This window comes from Dipodomys merriami, unplaced genomic scaffold (genome assembly GCF_024711535.1).
Source record: "Dipodomys merriami isolate MVZ:Mamm:240054 unplaced genomic scaffold, mDipMer1.0.p SCAF_14, whole genome shotgun sequence".
In the NCBI taxonomy this organism is placed as follows: domain Eukaryota; kingdom Metazoa; phylum Chordata; class Mammalia; order Rodentia; family Heteromyidae; genus Dipodomys; species Dipodomys merriami.
This window is the reverse complement of record NW_027202715.1, coordinates 7,894,362-7,910,640: the sequence shown is the minus strand read 5'-3', so window position 1 is coordinate 7,910,640 and position 16,279 is coordinate 7,894,362. Positions and strand designations below refer to the sequence as shown.

Here is a 16,279-nt window from a genome sequence, read left to right as displayed (position 1 = left end):
GCTGACTACCTCCACTCTCCAAATGAGAGTTACCCATATCTGGAAACTTCTTCTTTGGACTGATGCCTCCTGGGTCTCAGCCTGGCCTCTACAGCACCTCCAGAGCTTCTGCTCCCCCACCACAGAGAGAGATTGAGAGACAGAGACAGAGACAGAGACAGAGAGAGAGCCAGTACTGGGGCTTGATCTCAGGGCCTGGACATTCTCCCTTAACTTTTTCAGTCAAGGCTGGCACTCTACTACTTGAGCCATAGCTCCATTTCCAGATTTTTGCTGATTAATTAGAGATAAGAGTCTCAAGGACTGTTCTGCTCAGGCTGGCTTTAAATGCCAAACCCTCTGAATCTCCCACCTCCTGAGTAGCTATGAATACAGGGTGTGAGACTCCAGGTCTTGGGTCTCCCTTCTTCACTAAGCACTTATTATGCAATGTGGCATAAATTTCTTTTTCTTCACAATTCCACAAACAGAGGATCTAGTTCTAGCCATCCATCTAAGTAATCTCAGCATATATTTTGTCTTTCCTTATTTGAGATAAGCTTCACCTTAAGAAAGTGCTTTATAGCTTCCCTGTGGTGTATCCTGATTGCCTGCGTAGATTACCCTGGCATAGTTGGGCTGTTACTGTGTAAAACGGGATCAGGTGGTGAACATTGCTGCTGAGACAGCTACTGAGTGACTAACTAACGGGCAGGTGGCATATACAACTCTGATCCGCTAAACAAAGAGTGAGTCCCACTGTGGAAGAGAAGAGCAATCGCACCTTGCTACTACTCAAAGCAGTGAGTCATTGAAGACTTCCGAGTTGCACAACTCAGGAACTTCCCATGGAATAACTTTCAGACCACAATTGACCACAGATAACTAAAGTCAAGGAAAACAAAATTGTTAGAGGAGGAACTTCTCGGGAGGGAGGCCAGACAGTGAAACTGTGGGTGAGGGCATGGAATGTGAAGTTGGACAACATGTAGTGTGCTGGGGTGGGGCGCAGTACCCATTTGTTGTGAGGTTGTCGTGAAAAATGAATAGCGCAGGCTGGGCGCTGGTGGCTGTAATTTCTAGCTACTCAGGAGGCTGAGATCTGTGGATCACAGTTTGAAGCCAACCTGAAGTTTGAAGCTGGAAAGTCCTTGAGACAAATAACTCCAATAAAGCACCAAAAAGCCAGAAATGGAGCTATGGTTTAAGTGGTAGAGTGCTAGTCTTGAGCAAAAAAGCTCAGGGATAGTGCCCAGGCCCTGAGTTCAAGCCTCAAGACCAGCATGCATACACACACACACAATTGATAATTGATAGTTCATATTGACTCAGAGATTTCACCTCTGAAAATTTACCCTACATATGCAAAATGATGTACTAGATTTTTGGAAATACCAACAGGTGAATGTGCCTGAACTTGGATTCCATGGTTGTGTAACTATTAATGGAACAGCTCAGTGTTGCGATGATCGTGATGATGTGGGACAGGGAGATGTGTTATTAAGTGCCCGCAGGAAGCTGTGGAGCCAGTGTGGATCTGTTTCTAGTTGACACCGGAGAAGAAAGCCAGTGTGTAAGCATGTCCAATGCGTCTGCACACAGCCATGTCTGGGGTGGTAGACAGAAAATTGAGATTGCTTCCAGTTCTTGTGTGGTTAATTTCAACCCTTGGGGGGGTGGGGGAAGAGGCAGGAAGGACCTAAATTAAAGGCCCAACTAGAGAAAGTGTGTGTGAGAGGGGGAACCTGTGGAAATAGGGTGGCTTGCTGCACACCTGTCTGTGTGCCTGTCTTGGGTGGGCCAAGAGCATGTGTGCCTCTGTGACCACCAGCTGCCCCCGTGTGACACCCCAGTGAGGGAAATAGCCTCGCCATTCCTCCTTCGATTCCCCTTCCTGTCTAGGGATAGCAGAGATCTTGAAGCCTGGAGAGATCTGGAGTGACCTCAGTCCTCTCCAGCTGCTTGCACATGGGGACACGGGGGTGCACACTGAGACACCCCCGAGGGGGCGCCACCTTGGCTTCCTCATCCTCAAACGCCTGTGTTTGCTTTCTATCCTCCAGGCGCGGCCCAAAGGAGAGGGTCTGACCCCGTACCAGGGCAAAAAGCGCTGCTTTGGCGAGTACAAGTGTCCCAAGTGCAAGAGAAAATGGATGAGCGGCAACTCGTGGGCCAACATGGGGCAAGAGTGCATCAAGTGCCACATCAACGTGTACCCGCACAAGCAGGTGGGCGTGGCCGCGGGGAGTGGGCGTGGAGGCTCCGCGGGAGGGTCCGTCGGTGTTGGCTACTGGGGCCACCAGGGGGCGGGGCGGGGCCGGTGGTGGGCGGGGACACCGCAGGGGAGTGCTTGGTGGGAGGGCCCATGGGCGTGGTCACCGAGTCAGGGGGTGTGGCCTCAAGTGGATGCAGTGGGCGTGGCCTTGGGAAGGGCCCCCTGGTCTCACTGGAATAGGGTGATGGAGTGGGACAGCCCAGTGATGGACAGGAAGGGGGTGGGAAGCTAAATGGGCCCAAACAGCAGAGGCTGGGGACACCCAAGGGAGCTTAAGAGCCACAGGGCTCTCAGCTTTATTTTTAGTCATCACAGGTACACACAGGTTAGTCTAGGGAGGGTCCTCAGTGGGAGGGCTTACTAATAAGCTGAGCTTGCACTTATGTTTGCAAACAATCTACTAACTCAAGCCTGGTCCTGAGGCCTGCCAGGGCACCTGCTTATGGACCAGCCTGGCCTCCTGTGACTTGGGTATCTTGGAGCAATGTGTCCATCCCTGCTACACACACCTTCTAAGGTATACCTATCATCCTCTCAGACAGCCCCTGAAGTCAGCCTGATGTGTTTCCCTCCTTCCTGAGGGGGAAACTGAGGCAAGGGGTTGGCCCCTCCAACTCAGTAGAGAAGCAGAGGTTCATGAGGAGGGGCTAGGTTTAGGGTTGGAAGACAGCATGAGACCTGAAGGAGGCAGATGGGTAGCTCTGTGTGTGTGTGTGTGTGTGTGTGTGTGTGTGTGTGTGTGTGGTACATGATAATGCTTGGGTTTGGGCTGCAGATCTGAGGGTCTCTGTCTTTATGACCCACATTTTCTATGAACAGAGAGGCAGGACCAGCTCAGCACCCACAAGCCAGTGGGACCCAAGTCCTTGTTTCCTCAATAGCACCTCATTACCCCAGCATGTGGCAGATGCTCACTGTGTCCCTTTTACACACACCAGGCCACCCCCTTGGGGCCATGGGATCTCCTGCCTCATGGGCCCCATCTGGCCCCTCCACACTGTCAGGGCTGGAGCACCCAAGGGCCCAAGGGGAAGGACCTTTCAAGAGCATTTGACTCCACTCTTCCTCTCCCAGTCCTTCAGCCAGTGTTTGTTGAGCACCTACTGTGTGCATCAGAGAGACTGAGGCCCAGAGAGAAGAGGGGGCTTGGGCAGGGTCACTGTGGCAGCAAGCATTAAGGGTCAGCGATTTCAGAGTCCTTTTCCAGGCAGCGTGATTGGCTTCTCTCCACAGCTGGGGAGGGGCCTGAGGTAGTGCCTTTTCCCATGACTGGCTGTCAGGATCCTTTGAAGAGCTGGAGGAGACACTGGAGCCCTTCCCAGGTCCCCCACATAGAGAGGGGCTGGCTGACTTATCCTGCCCCTCCCCACCCCCACCCCAAGCTCTGGCCTGGGCCCCCTCAGCAACTGCCTCTGCCACATCTGTTTCTTGTTAAGCCCCAGCTGTGCCAGCCAGACCTGCCCCTCCTCTTCCCCTTCCCTGTGGGGAGGTGGGGGAGGTCCAACTGCTGGGTGTTTTCAGCTGAGGAGCCCCAGTTTGCGCCCCATGGAGCCTGCTGGTGGCAGGCTGAGCTAGGCTGAGCAGACAGGCCCACAGAGGACCAGGCATCAGGGGTCACCACCACAGATCAGAAGATCCCAGGGCTAAGGAGACCAGTTTCAAAGGAACTCACCTGGTTTTCTGTCCCCAGCCAGGCCGCACCCTACACCATAGCACTAAGAACACCTAATATCAATACCGGCCAGCACTCTGTGTGTGCCAGGCACTCTCCTAGTCTCTAATACAAATTGTTTGTTTTGTACCTGTACTGGAGCTTGAACTTGGGGCCAGGGGCTCTCCATTAATTTTTTACTCCATTAATTTTTCACTCTACCACTTGAGCCATGCCTCCACTTCTGGCTTTTTGATGGTAAATGGGAGATAAGTAGCCCATAGACTTAAACCACAATCTTCAAATCTCAGCCCCCTGAGTAGCTAGGATGACAGGCATTAGCCATCAGCGCCCATCTTTTGTACTACTTTCGAGCAGTTCATGGTCTGGTCTGGGCAGTGATGGCCTCACTGCCCTCCCCTGACCATCCCGAGCCATCCTGGGCCATGTCTGGCATCTAAGGGTTGTCATTCCATGTCAGCCCGGCAGTTTCTGCCCCTCTCCTCAGCTGTGGCTCTCCTCGGAGACCCCCAGATCTGTTCAGGGAGCCCTTCCTGCAGGCAGGAACTGGGGGCTGTAGCATTTTCATTTCCCAGGAGTCATCCTCCCTGGGTTTGGGGAGCAAGGACTGGGGGACCTCAGAAATAGGCTCTGTAGTCCACCATTCTTCTTGGTCCTCCCTGAGGAGGGTGAAGGCTGAGAGCTCTGGCAACTTGTCTCCCTTCTCTGGGTCTCAGTTTCCCCATTAGAAAACAATGAGGTTCCATTCATACGGTAACTCAACAAACTGGGCAGGGTAGGCCAGTCCCTGGGAAAGGGGGTAACCCCAAGCCCCAGGCCAATTTTGGTAAGTTAAGTCTCACTCATACCAAGGTTGCAGTCTGTGACTGAATCCAGGCTGATGTTTCCTTGACTCCCAAGACTGTCCCGAGTGGGGAGAGGGGACAAGAGACCAGGAAAGAAGACTGGACACCAAGAATCAGGGTTTGGGGGGGTGGGTCTCCCTTGCCCTGGGACTCCTTTTCCTCATCTGGCAGAGGTCTTTGTTAGCTGGATCCTGTCTCTGTGCTGAGCGACTCAGAGAGGACGGGGTGGGGTGGAGGATCAAGCTCTGTGTGTGTGTGTGTGTGTGTGTGTGTGTGTGTGTGTGTGTGTGTGTGTGTGTGTGTGTGTGTGTCTGTGTGTCTGTGTCTGTCTGTGTGTCTGTGTGTGTCTGTGAGTGTCTGTGTCTGTGTCTGTGTGTCTGTGTGTCTGTGTATCTGTGTGTCTGTGTATCTGTGTGTCTGTGTGTCTGTGTATCTGTGTGTCTGTGTGTGTGCCTGTGTCTGTGTGTCTGTGTATGTGTGTCTGTGTGTGTGTCTGTGTCTGTGTCTGTGTCTTTGGATATACATTTCTGTCTCTTAGTCTGGGCCCCTTCCAGTGTATCTTGCCTTATATGCACTCTCTCTCTCTCTCTCTTGCTCTCTCTTTCTCTTGTTCTCTCCCTCCCTCCCTCTGTCTCCCTCCCTCTTTTCCTCTCTCCCTCCTTCTCTTCCTCTTTCCCTCTTTCCCTCCTTCCCTTTCTTTTTTGTCAATTGTGGGGCTTTAACTCAGGGCCTGGGTACTTTCCCTTAGCTTATTCTCGCAAGGCTAGCACTTTACCACTTTGAGCCACAGCTCCACTTCTAGTTTTCTGGTTAATTGGAGATGAGTCTCATGGATTTTCCTGCCCCAGGCTGGCTTCAAATAGTGATCCTTAGATCTCAGCCTCTTGAACAGCTAGGCTTACAGGTGTGAGCCACCAGCACTAGGCTACATATCTCCTTCGGTCTCTCTGCATGTATCACTCTGTCTCTGTGTGTCAGTGCGTCTGTCTCCTCTCGTGTCCCCTGTCTCTCTGGGTGTCTCACTCTTCTTCTGTTTCTCCCTGTGTGTCGGTCCATCCCTGGGTCCCCTCCCTCCATCTCTGCAGAGACCCCTGGAGAAGCCCGACGGCCTGGATGTATCTGACCAGAGCAAGGAGCATCCGCAGCATCTGTGTGAGAAGTGCAAGGTCCTGGGCTACTACTGCCGCCGCGTGCAGTGACCGCCACCACAGCCGCCACACCCTGCCAGCACCCTGCCAGCTGCCTGGCCTGCTGGCCACCACTTTCCTGGCTGCTCAGCGGGACTGCAAGGCTCCTGGCCGGGCCAGGGGAGGGGGCAGCCTTCTCAGGCTGCCGGCCTGGTCTGGGGGCTCCTGGAGGCCTTGAGAAGTTTGACAGCAGGGCTGCGGGAGACAGGGGTTTGTAGAGAAGTAAAAGCTGAGGTCAGAGCTGGGATCCCTCACCCTCCCCAGGCTCTTCTCCTGAGAGTCCCTTCTAAGTGAGCAGCCTTGTCTGGCCACCAGCGCACTAAATGAACTGTGAATCCCGAGATCTGTAATGGTGGGAAGAGGGGGGGGGGAATCATCTCCTCAAGACCAGCCAGGTCAGCTCCCATCAGAACCTTCCAGTGTGCCTATGTGACAAGCCTGTCGCTGAATGCCCTAGTTTTCAATCCTTCACATGCCCTCACAGGGAGCAGACACCATTCTGGCCACAGCTGGGGAGGGGCTTCTGTTCCCAACCACATTCAGATCAAACCCCACCCACCTGGGATGTCACTGCATTGCCCCTCATCCAGGGTCCCCTTGAGCCTGGAGCACAGAAGGTGAACTGTTGGGCAGTGTTCTGTGAGTACATCGTGCACCCCCCTATTCCCGTGACTCCTCTGGTCCAGAGACAGTCTCCCACAGGCTTGGGTCCTGCAAGCCCGTTTCCTTCCCTCCCCCTTGGTCTTTCACCCCCATTAGGGGAGGGGGCTGTGATCCTACCAAGGCTCCCATACAGAAGCTGCCCTGGCAGGAAGGATTCAGGGGCAAAGACGTCTCATCTCTAGCCTCAGTTTCCCTGTCAGAGAGTGACACCAGACAGCAAAACTGACAGTGTGTGTCAGTTTTGATGCTGTCCAGATACCTCGCTGGGACAGAGAGCTTTATTTGGGGGGAATCCCAGGTTTGGGGGGGAAGACACCTGTCAGACATCGCCCCATCAGTCCTTTAGGAAGTCAGGGAGAGGGAAGCTGAGTCCACCCCTGTGACCCCTGTGTTTATCTCCCCTTCCCTGCAAACACAGAAAAGGACCCTTCTCTTCACCTAAGTCTCCCCAAGCCCTCCTGGCTGGGGCAGGGGGGCAATGCCTGAAACATGCCACAGAACCTCGCATTTGAAAACTGGGGACAGTGATTTCCTCCTACCTCCTAAGGGAGCCAAGAGGCCTCTGGGCACATCGTAGGACAAGTAGAAATACACCCCTTCCCTTTCCCCAGTCTGTAGGTTGTCTTTTTTTCCCTGGGGAAGGAGAGAATCAGCAACCAGGATTGGTGGCTTGATTTTTTTTTTCCCCTAACACTATGACTCTGTAGGAAAAAGAAGAAAAAAGAAGAAGAAGAAGGAAAAGAAAAAAAGAAATCAGGCCACAAAATGGTCCTGAAATTCAAATGTTTACCATGGCTGGAGCATACCTGTCTGGTGCCTAGTCGCCTTCTGTTTGCAAGTGAACATGCTTTGTACAGTTGAAGAGTTACCGTAAAGTGTTAACCAAGGTCCAGGGAATGAGTGAGAGACTGAGTGCTTCTATAGGGGGAGCACTGCAGGATGGGTTTTGGGGGGGCATGCCCTCTGAGCACTTAAGATATGGATATTTATTTGCAGCCCTCCCCCATGCCCACCCATTGGGGGCAGCAAGCCGCTGCAGATAGCTTCAGCTCCCTCTAGGGACTGTCACCAAGGACTCTGAGCCAGCTGCTGCCCTGGGGGAAGAGCTGGGTGGCCGTGACCCAGTGTTTTTGTCCTCCAGAATGAGCTGTTGCTGTCAATCATCCTTCTGAATGTTGGGAGTGGGGGGTGAAGCAGTGTGCTTGTCTCAGCTGCGACAATGAATGCGGTCCCTTGGCTAAGGAGATCTAAGGCCTGCCAACCCGGCTGCAAAGGTAGGGAGGAATCCCACACCCCGAACAGAACACAGACTCCAGACCACAAGAAGCCAGACCAGCAGGAGAACGGTCACCCCAAAGTGACCTTTTTGTTCGGAGGCTGGTCCAGCTGGCCGGCATTACCCCGTAATGACATCTGTGCAGAGTCCTGCCTTTCCACCTCCACCTCCGCCTGGGGCAGTCCCTCCATGCCTCCTTTCTCTCTGACTTTGGGAGCTTTCCAGGGTCAGCAAAAGACACCACTGTCCAAGCTAGTGCTTGGAGAATTAAGTGCTCAGAGGATCTGGTAGCCCAGGGGACAGGAAAGTGTGTAGTTGTAATTAAGTTCAAAAGGGACATTTGTGTGTATTAAGTAGATCTAGCGATCTAGTTGAGAGGTTATAGTGGATGCCATATACATGAAGTACTCATAGCTCTATTTGTGAATTTGTATTTATTTTGAGTTATACTTGACACAGAATTCCTTTTTTTAAAAAAAACAAAATAAAAATTCTATGTGTGTATTATGAAGGGGAAAAATTCACAGATGTTAACATTTCTGAATGACCAGTTTTTGTCACAACACTGAATTTGGTAGTTTCTCATGGAAAAAAAAAATCTTACAGGTGATTTTTTTTTGTCTGTATATATTTGAGGGCCTTTATAAAAAAAGAAAAAAGAAAAAAGAAAAGGATGATTATGATTTGATATTTTTGAGATTTTAAAAAGCAAAGAAAAAGGAGGCATTTTCAACACTTCAGTTTTTTTAGGAAGGCAATAAAATATTAAAGATTTCTGGAAGCATTTTGCAAAGCCGTTTGAGCTGAAAGAAAATATTTGTAGTGAGAACTTTTCTCTTTTTCCTATTATTAGCTTTTTTATTATTATGCTTTAGTATGTAAAAAGTATGCAACCGAATTACATTAAGAAGGAAATATTATCTACATAGAATATTATATGAAGTGGGTACATAATTCTGATGAGAGAAAAAAATCTTTGCAATTCTCTAAGCCATATTGTTAGTCTGTATTGTCCCTCTTGGGTGAAAATATCAGTATTAAATAGTAGCCAGTGTATTAGTCAAATGTTTAGATTTATTAATATGCTCTTGTATTTATACATATGTGTATTTTGGAACATATTGCCTTTCTTAAGGGGAGCTCTTTATAGACACATAGCAAAAAAAGGGGGAGCAGTGACCCCATTGTGTGTTTGTTAATGTTGATATTAACTAACACACCATTGTAATAGATGTTCTCCAGCCTTTGTGTTTTTCTATTATTAAGATGATTTTATTAAATTTCATGGGGGGGGTGCAGGGGGAAGTGGGGTATGGACAAGGGGAAGAAAGCTTTTGATAAACCAGCCCTCTTTCATGGACTAGCCAGACCCAAGAAGAGGGGGAGAGGCAGCTCCAGCCACAGCCTTCCAGTGGCCCTGCCCAGCTTTTGTATATGAGCCATGCCCCTGGGCCCCCTCGCTCTGTGAACTTGGATCTGCCGACCTGCCCCTCCAACATCTAATAGACTTGAATCTATGCCGAACAAATACTTAATCCAACCTCACTACATTGTAGCCCAGTGTAACAACTAACCCTAAAATAAAAGGGGGGTGTTCCTGCCCGCAGTGAAGTGGCCGAGTGCCAAGGCCTGCCCACCTGCACCTTCCCCAGGGCTGGTGGCATCTGTGATCACCACTCTTATGGCCAACCTCACTGTTTGACCTCCACCCCCTTGTCCCTTGTCCTTGTCTCTGTGTGTGTGTGTGTGTGTGTGTGTGTGTGTGTGTGTGTGTGTGTGTGTGTCCAGCTAAAAAGACAAACAGAACCCGTGGGCCCCCACTTGGAGGGTAGCTGGTACAGACCACCCACCCTGCCAAGGGCGCCCGGGATGGCATTCCGTTGTGTGCCTTATACCTGGAGACTCTGTATTTGGCTTGCCTATGGGACTATATCCTTTTCACGCTGTATTAAAAAGGACTTTGAAAAGCAAGAGGCTTGTGGGTTTGTTTACACTGGGCACCAGGGGAAGATGGACGTTTGCACAGGCCAGGGACAACGCCAGTGTGGGGAGGGGCTTGGGCAGTAGCAGGTCTTGTCTTGCTTCTGAGTTCTTAATCTGATCTGCCTCCTCCCAGCCTCTCTGCCCCCAAGTGGACACCATCTCCGGAGTGAGGCTTCTCCCCGAACTGGGCCCCAGGCAGGGTGAGATTGTTGACAGATTAGGTCACACATCAGCTCAGGGCTGGGCTTCTGGGTAACCATATATAGGAGAGAATCTGCCTAGGGTGGCAGGCTAGGGCCTGGCAGGGGCTGCTAACAGTTGGCCCTCATGGTTGAGATTGTAATTGCCGCTCCAGGCCCCGGGTAGCCCACAATGAATAGATGGAAGTGGTTGTGAGAGAAAGTTGGTGAGCGGGAAGTTTTCCTTCTGAGCAAATCCAGGATTAGGAGGAACCACAGAGCCACAAGGAAACAAGGCTAGCAGAAGTCACCTGTTTGCATCCCGCTTACCAATCGCCTCCCGATCCTTTATTTTGAATTTACCTATTTTTATCTATTTTTGCCAGTGCTAGGGCTTGAACTCAGGGCCTGGGCACTGTCCCTGAGCTTCTTTAGCTCAAGGCTAGTACTCTACCACTATGAGCCACAGTGCCATTTCCAGCTTTTTCTGTTTATGTGGTCCTGAGGAATTGAACCCAGGGCTTCATGCATGCTAGGCAAGCACTCTACCATTAAGCCACCTTCCCAGCCCTTTATTTTCTATTTATTTATTTAATGCTGGTACTGAGGCTTGAACTCAGAACCTGGGTAGCTCAAGGCTGTTGCCCTGTCATTTGAGCCACAGCTCCACTTCTGGCTTTTTACTGGTTAATTGGAAAGAAAACAAACTCCAGGATCCTGCAGCCTCTATTTCGACATCTCCCACAGCCCTGGAGACTAGTCATTCCCCCAGACAGGAAGGGCTTCCGGTTGGACTAAATGGCCATGTCCAGAGGCAGTGACTACTGAGAGACTCAGAAGAGAGCAGAGTCTACCTAAAGAGGGACCGCCAGAAGGCCCTGGATCTGGAAGTGGCCGAGACTTCCCTAGAGGAGAAAGTCTCCCCCAGCTTCACCCAGCAGACGTGTGTAAAACCAGGATCTGAACCTTGTGTTTAAAGGCAGAGCTGGGACTAAGCCTGAGTTGCAAAGGATGGTGAGGAGTGAGTCCCACAGCAGTCTTACAGGTCAAGAAGCCCAGCGCGGGGAGGGAAGTAGAGCCATAGCGCCACTGCTGGAAGGTTGTGTAATGAGCCTTAATAGCATTTGCTTTGGCCCTGGAGAGGAAGATGGAGCCAGAACGTAGACCTGGTGAGACCAAGTGTGGAGTTCAGACAGAGCAGCAGCAGCAGAGCCTGCTGGGAGTTTAGGGCCCCAGGTATGTGACTCTGTCTCCTAATATGTGACACAAAGCACTCAGGATACCCTGAGGGCTGGCATCCCCGCTGGCCCTGCCCCAGCCCAGGGATGGCTGCAGCCTGACCCCAGCCCCCACTGTACTAGGAAGATCCTCTCAGCAGACTCTCCTGCTATTTAGGCTCTTTGGTATCCTGTGTCCTCCTAACAGCCCTGGTGGGACAGTATGCCAACAGGGTGGGTGGGGAAGCTGAGGCTGGGGAAGGCTGACAGCAGGGTCCTTTGTGGCATCGCCAGCCCCCGTGTGCGATCTGATCCTGGGGAGGTCCTCACACCCCCATCTCTCACTTCTGCAGAGTTGGCCCCACCAGACCACAGCAGCCCCTCCGATGCCCTGACCCCCCAGCCCTGTACACCTGGAAGTTCCAGGCCAGGCATTCAGAGATCTGCTACCTTTCAAGCTCAGCTCTCCAGGGTCAGATGTTCTGGCTGCTCCCCAAGAGCTCTAGCAGCAGCCAGGAACAGCCCGTCCTTAGTGCTCGGCACTCTGTGTGGAGGCCCCTTTGCCCCCACTCCCACCCCCCTTTACCTATCCTGAGGCTGGATTCCCAGCAGAGGCACCAGGCTGGCGCTCCCCAGCCCCCACCCCCACATATTAATGCAATCACATGCATGCATGCACACGCGCGCGCACATACAAACACACACACACCACAAACAGGCTCCAAGGGCCAAGTCATGGATGTCAGGGCTGCACTGAGGGCGGAGCATAGGTTCCAAGCAGCCAATGTCCACTGAGCAGCACTTCCCAACCCCTAACACATTCAGTCAATGCTCGACCCAGGACAGAGGAGAAGTAAACTTCCTGTGGGCCCTGCCACCTCCTGCCTCACAGGCCAGGCGTCCACCACCATGAGCTGAGGACTCCAGCAGGGACCCCTACCCAGCCCAGCCCAGAGAGCAGTCTACCCTCCTACTCCACACAGCTGAAGCAATTTGTGTTGTGTGAGGTGTGGTAATAATGGCCCTGGGATGGTGACAAAGGATGTCCTCGTCTGTTCCATACTGGAGCATGGAGGTGACATGAAACCATCCGTGGGGTTGTTTTCAAGCAATCCAGAATTGCAAGGGAAGAGGATGTGTTCAGAGGACCCTGGTAAATGGATGATGGTGGCTGAAGAAGGGTTGGGAACTTGTGTCTGTCCTCACACCTGAGCAGGACGTGAGCTCCAAGGTGAGCTGAGCAAGGAGGGTATACAGCAGTAGTGAGGGCGGGGTGGGGCCTGCCCAGCTGCCATGCCCTCAAACCATCATTTCCCTTCTGTATAGTGACCAGTGGGGACCGCTAGGAGTCATCTCTTGCAGATGAGACAGCTGAGGTTCAGAGAGGTTGAATAACTTCTCCAAGACCTTAGAGCTGGCAAAGAGCACAGCCCCTCCCCGAGACACCCTCCCTCTGTTCCCTACTCCCAAGGCACAGCAGGTGCCCAGTCTGATCCCCTCTTTCTGCAGCCTCTGTCGCTCAGCTGCCTTCCCAGACAGTGCAGTGTTGCCACCCTTCCTGAGTGAGTCCCTGTGCTCTGCCCTGGCCCCTCACCCCTGTCCAGCCCCCCGAACAGTCTTCCTGAGAACCATCCAGTGCAGGCTGGTGGTCACTGAAAGCTTGTGAGGCAATCAGAACCCAGGCCCAGCCCTCCCACCCCCATCAAGGCTTTCTCTATGCACCCCCTTCCATGTCTGCCCATGACAGTTTCCCAGGTGCCCCTTGGAGGTGGTTATGGCTCTGCTCCTGTCTCCACTGTGGTCAGAATGAGAGAATCTGATGGGCACCCATGCTTCATCTCCCTACGCATGCTCTCCATGTGGCTCCACAGCCTGCAGGAGCCATCAGCTGAGCTCAAGTCTCCTCCCAGACCCTTCATCATAGTTTAGGAAGCACACGGCTTCCTCCCCAGAGAAGCCCTCCATGCTGGGAGCTGAGCCACTCAGCTTCCCTTCTGCCACCTTCTCAACTTCCCCTACTCACTTCTGGATGCTAGGCTGACCCCTTTGCCTCCTGTAAGGTAGCCAGGGCCAACAGTTCCTGTTGTGGCCTCTTGTCTTTCACCCTCATCCTGGGAAAGACATCTGGGTTCAAATGGACTGAATGGAACCTGTTTCCTCCCTTGTAAATGGGAGTCAAGAGCCTTCTGAGATCAGGATCACGATAAACTAGATGAGCAGAAAGGCATTCGACACATGGGGTGTGCTCAGAATGGGCCTCCTTCCCTCCCCTGCAAGGGTCTCTGAATCCTTCACCCTGGTGGGCTGGCAGCGTGGAGCCCACACCTTGCCCCAGGAACAGCCCTGGGAACGCTTCTGGATCTTTCCCTTCCCTTCTTCAGACAGACACTTTGTTCAGTTCTTCTGACAGAGCCTCTGCCTCTGTTTCCCTGTTGTTCTGTGGCAAAAGACCCTTGTCCATGACATAGATACCTAGTCCTCTTCTCCCTGGAACCCTGGTCTGGCACCATAGTGGAGACTCCTTCAAACTGTGTGGCCTGCTCTCCCAGAACAAAGTGGCCAAGGCAGAGTTCACATTTACTTTTTTCTTGTGCTAATTGGATTGTCCCCTGCCGCCCTCTGGTGGCTAATTTTAAGAACTGGCAGACCAGCCAGTTCTGTATGGACACAAAAGGGATCTCTCAGACTGTCCCTTCCCCCCCCCGCCCCCCCCCCCGCTTCCCCCCTCCCCCCAACGTACCCACACACACATCCCAGGTGAACCCTGATTCTCCCTCCCCTGGCATTGTACATTTGTACTTGAGAAAAACTGCCAAGTGGTAATATTGGGCCTTTTCCCCTTGGTTATAAAAATGAATATGGCCAGTACCAGTGCCTCATGCCAGGACAAGAAAACTTATGAAACTCTTATCTCCAATTAACCACCCAAAAATGTCAGAAGTAGAGCTGTGGCTCAAGTAGCACAGTGTTATCCTTGAGGAAAAAAGCTCAGAGATAGTGTTCAGAACCTGAGTTCAAGCCCCAGGACCAGCACAAAAGGATAATGTGAAGTGGAAACAACACAGAAAGAAAGCTATCATGCCCTGTGACCCAACCTCCCAGAGCAATCTTGTCCAGACAAAACTCAACCATGTTCTTCCATAGTCATCATCTTCCTCCTCCTTCTTTTTCTTCTTTTTCTTTATTTTTAAGATAAAGAAACCTAGTAAGTCAACAGTGGCAATAAAAGCAATCATTTGAGAGGAAAAAAAAAACAATTCAAAAGAAAGAAGAGAACAAATGACAGATAGGACCCACAGGAAACAAATGGTAAACCTGTTTATCTTAAATTAGCCACATGTGCAATTACATGAAATGCAAATGATCTAAATATTTGATTGTTAGATTGGCTAAGAAAAGCAATGCTCAATGCACCAGGGATCGGTCTCTTGTCTCCTGTGGCACTGGACCCATCACCTTGCCATGTGAGTTACACCAGGCTTCACGAACAGAGGGCACTGGGAAGGTGCCCTGGGACTCAGCACTCTCTCCTAAGCCACTACATCTCCCTGTTCATGCTGCTGTGTGGTCCTGTTTGGACCCTGACCATACAGAATGGAGAGAAGGAGTGGTCCCAGGAGATGGAATGTGAACATCTGTTAAGCTGTGCCCTTGGCCTTGAAGGCATGGGGGAATGGTATACTGGCAACCCATGGTGTGCAGTGACGTCAGAATGAATCATGTTATCACTTGCCTGTAAGTGGCATGTGCCACAGGAGGCCAGGTGACTACAGCCATGACCACCACTGTAGGAGAGATGACAGTAAAGATGGTGATGTGCGGTAAATTCCTTGGAGGATGTTTGATGGCTTAGCAAAAGACAACCAAACATGAATGCCCTTCGATTCTGAGGACCAGAACTCTGCCACTCTTAATGTCACTCTGTCACTCTTAATGAGTCTCTTATTCTTGTAGGCACTGGGATGATAATCCTTAACTGGTTTTTAATTTTAAAAAAGAGACAGGCACTGGTAGCTCAAGCCTGCAATCCTAGCTAAGTAGCCAGGAGGCTGAAATCTGAGGATCAGAGTTCAAAGCCAGCCCAGGCAAAAATGTCCATGAGACTTTTATCTCCAATTAACCACACACACACACACACACACACACACACACACACACACACACACACACACACACACACACACACACACGTACGTGCATGCGTGCCAGAAGTGGAGCTGTGGCTCAAGTGATAACTTGAGCATAGAAGCTCAGCGACCACTCTCAGGCCCTGAGTTCAAGCCACAGGACTAGTCCCCCCATAAAAAGTTTGTGTGTGTGTGTGTGTGTGTGTGTGTGTGTGTGTGTGTGTGTGTTTTAGCAGTACTGGCATTTGAATGTCATGCTTGCTAGGCAGGTCTCCAGCCTTTGGTATCACTTAACATCAAACAAAAACTTAATTGTGGCTGAGCTCTGGTGGCTCACACCTGTAATCCTAGCCACTCAGGAGGCTGCGATCTGAGGATCTCAATTCAAAGCCATCCCTGGCAGAAAAGTCCACTACTTTGTAACAAGTGTAACAAAGGGTTCATCCTCTACCTAATTCTGGTTTTTCAGGATTGTTTTGGTTATTCTGGGTCCTTCATAATTGCCCACGAATGTTAGAATCTTCTCCTGAATTTGTAACAAACCAAACCCTGTTAAGGAGTTGCATCACACGTGTAGGCCATTTTGAAAACTACTGACATTTGGCCAGTCTGTCTTCAGATCCATGGATATAGAATGCTCACTGTAGAAGGCTTTCACACATCTCTGATCTTTCAGATGAGAACACATGTTTACATGGTGTCATGTGTGCCCACATTTATGGGAGCACATGCAGGGACCACCTTGACATTTGTCTATCAACCAGTGATGCTCCCTGGCCAGCAACAAGTCAGTATTTTCTTCATATTGCACTTAAGACTCTTGCTGTATACAAGAAACAAGTCCAGGTTTCTGTGTGGAGGGCTGGGAGCACTGAG

At 51.2% G+C, this 16,279-nt stretch overlaps 1 protein-coding gene across 1 annotated transcript in view; it reads left to right on the top strand.

Moving 5' to 3' along the window:
* Positions 1-9,868, top strand: part of Zcchc24 (zinc finger CCHC-type containing 24) — a 54,037-nt gene extending 44,169 nt beyond the window's left edge. Inside the window, exons 3-4 of the mRNA XM_070020709.1 lie at positions 2,043-2,207; positions 5,857-9,868. Coding sequence (XP_069876810.1) covers positions 2,043-2,207; positions 5,857-5,970 — 279 coding nt within the window. The 3' untranslated portion in view covers positions 5,971-9,868. The remainder of the gene's footprint in view (positions 1-2,042; positions 2,208-5,856) is intronic.
* The last annotated feature ends 6,411 nt before the right edge of the window (positions 9,869-16,279 follow it).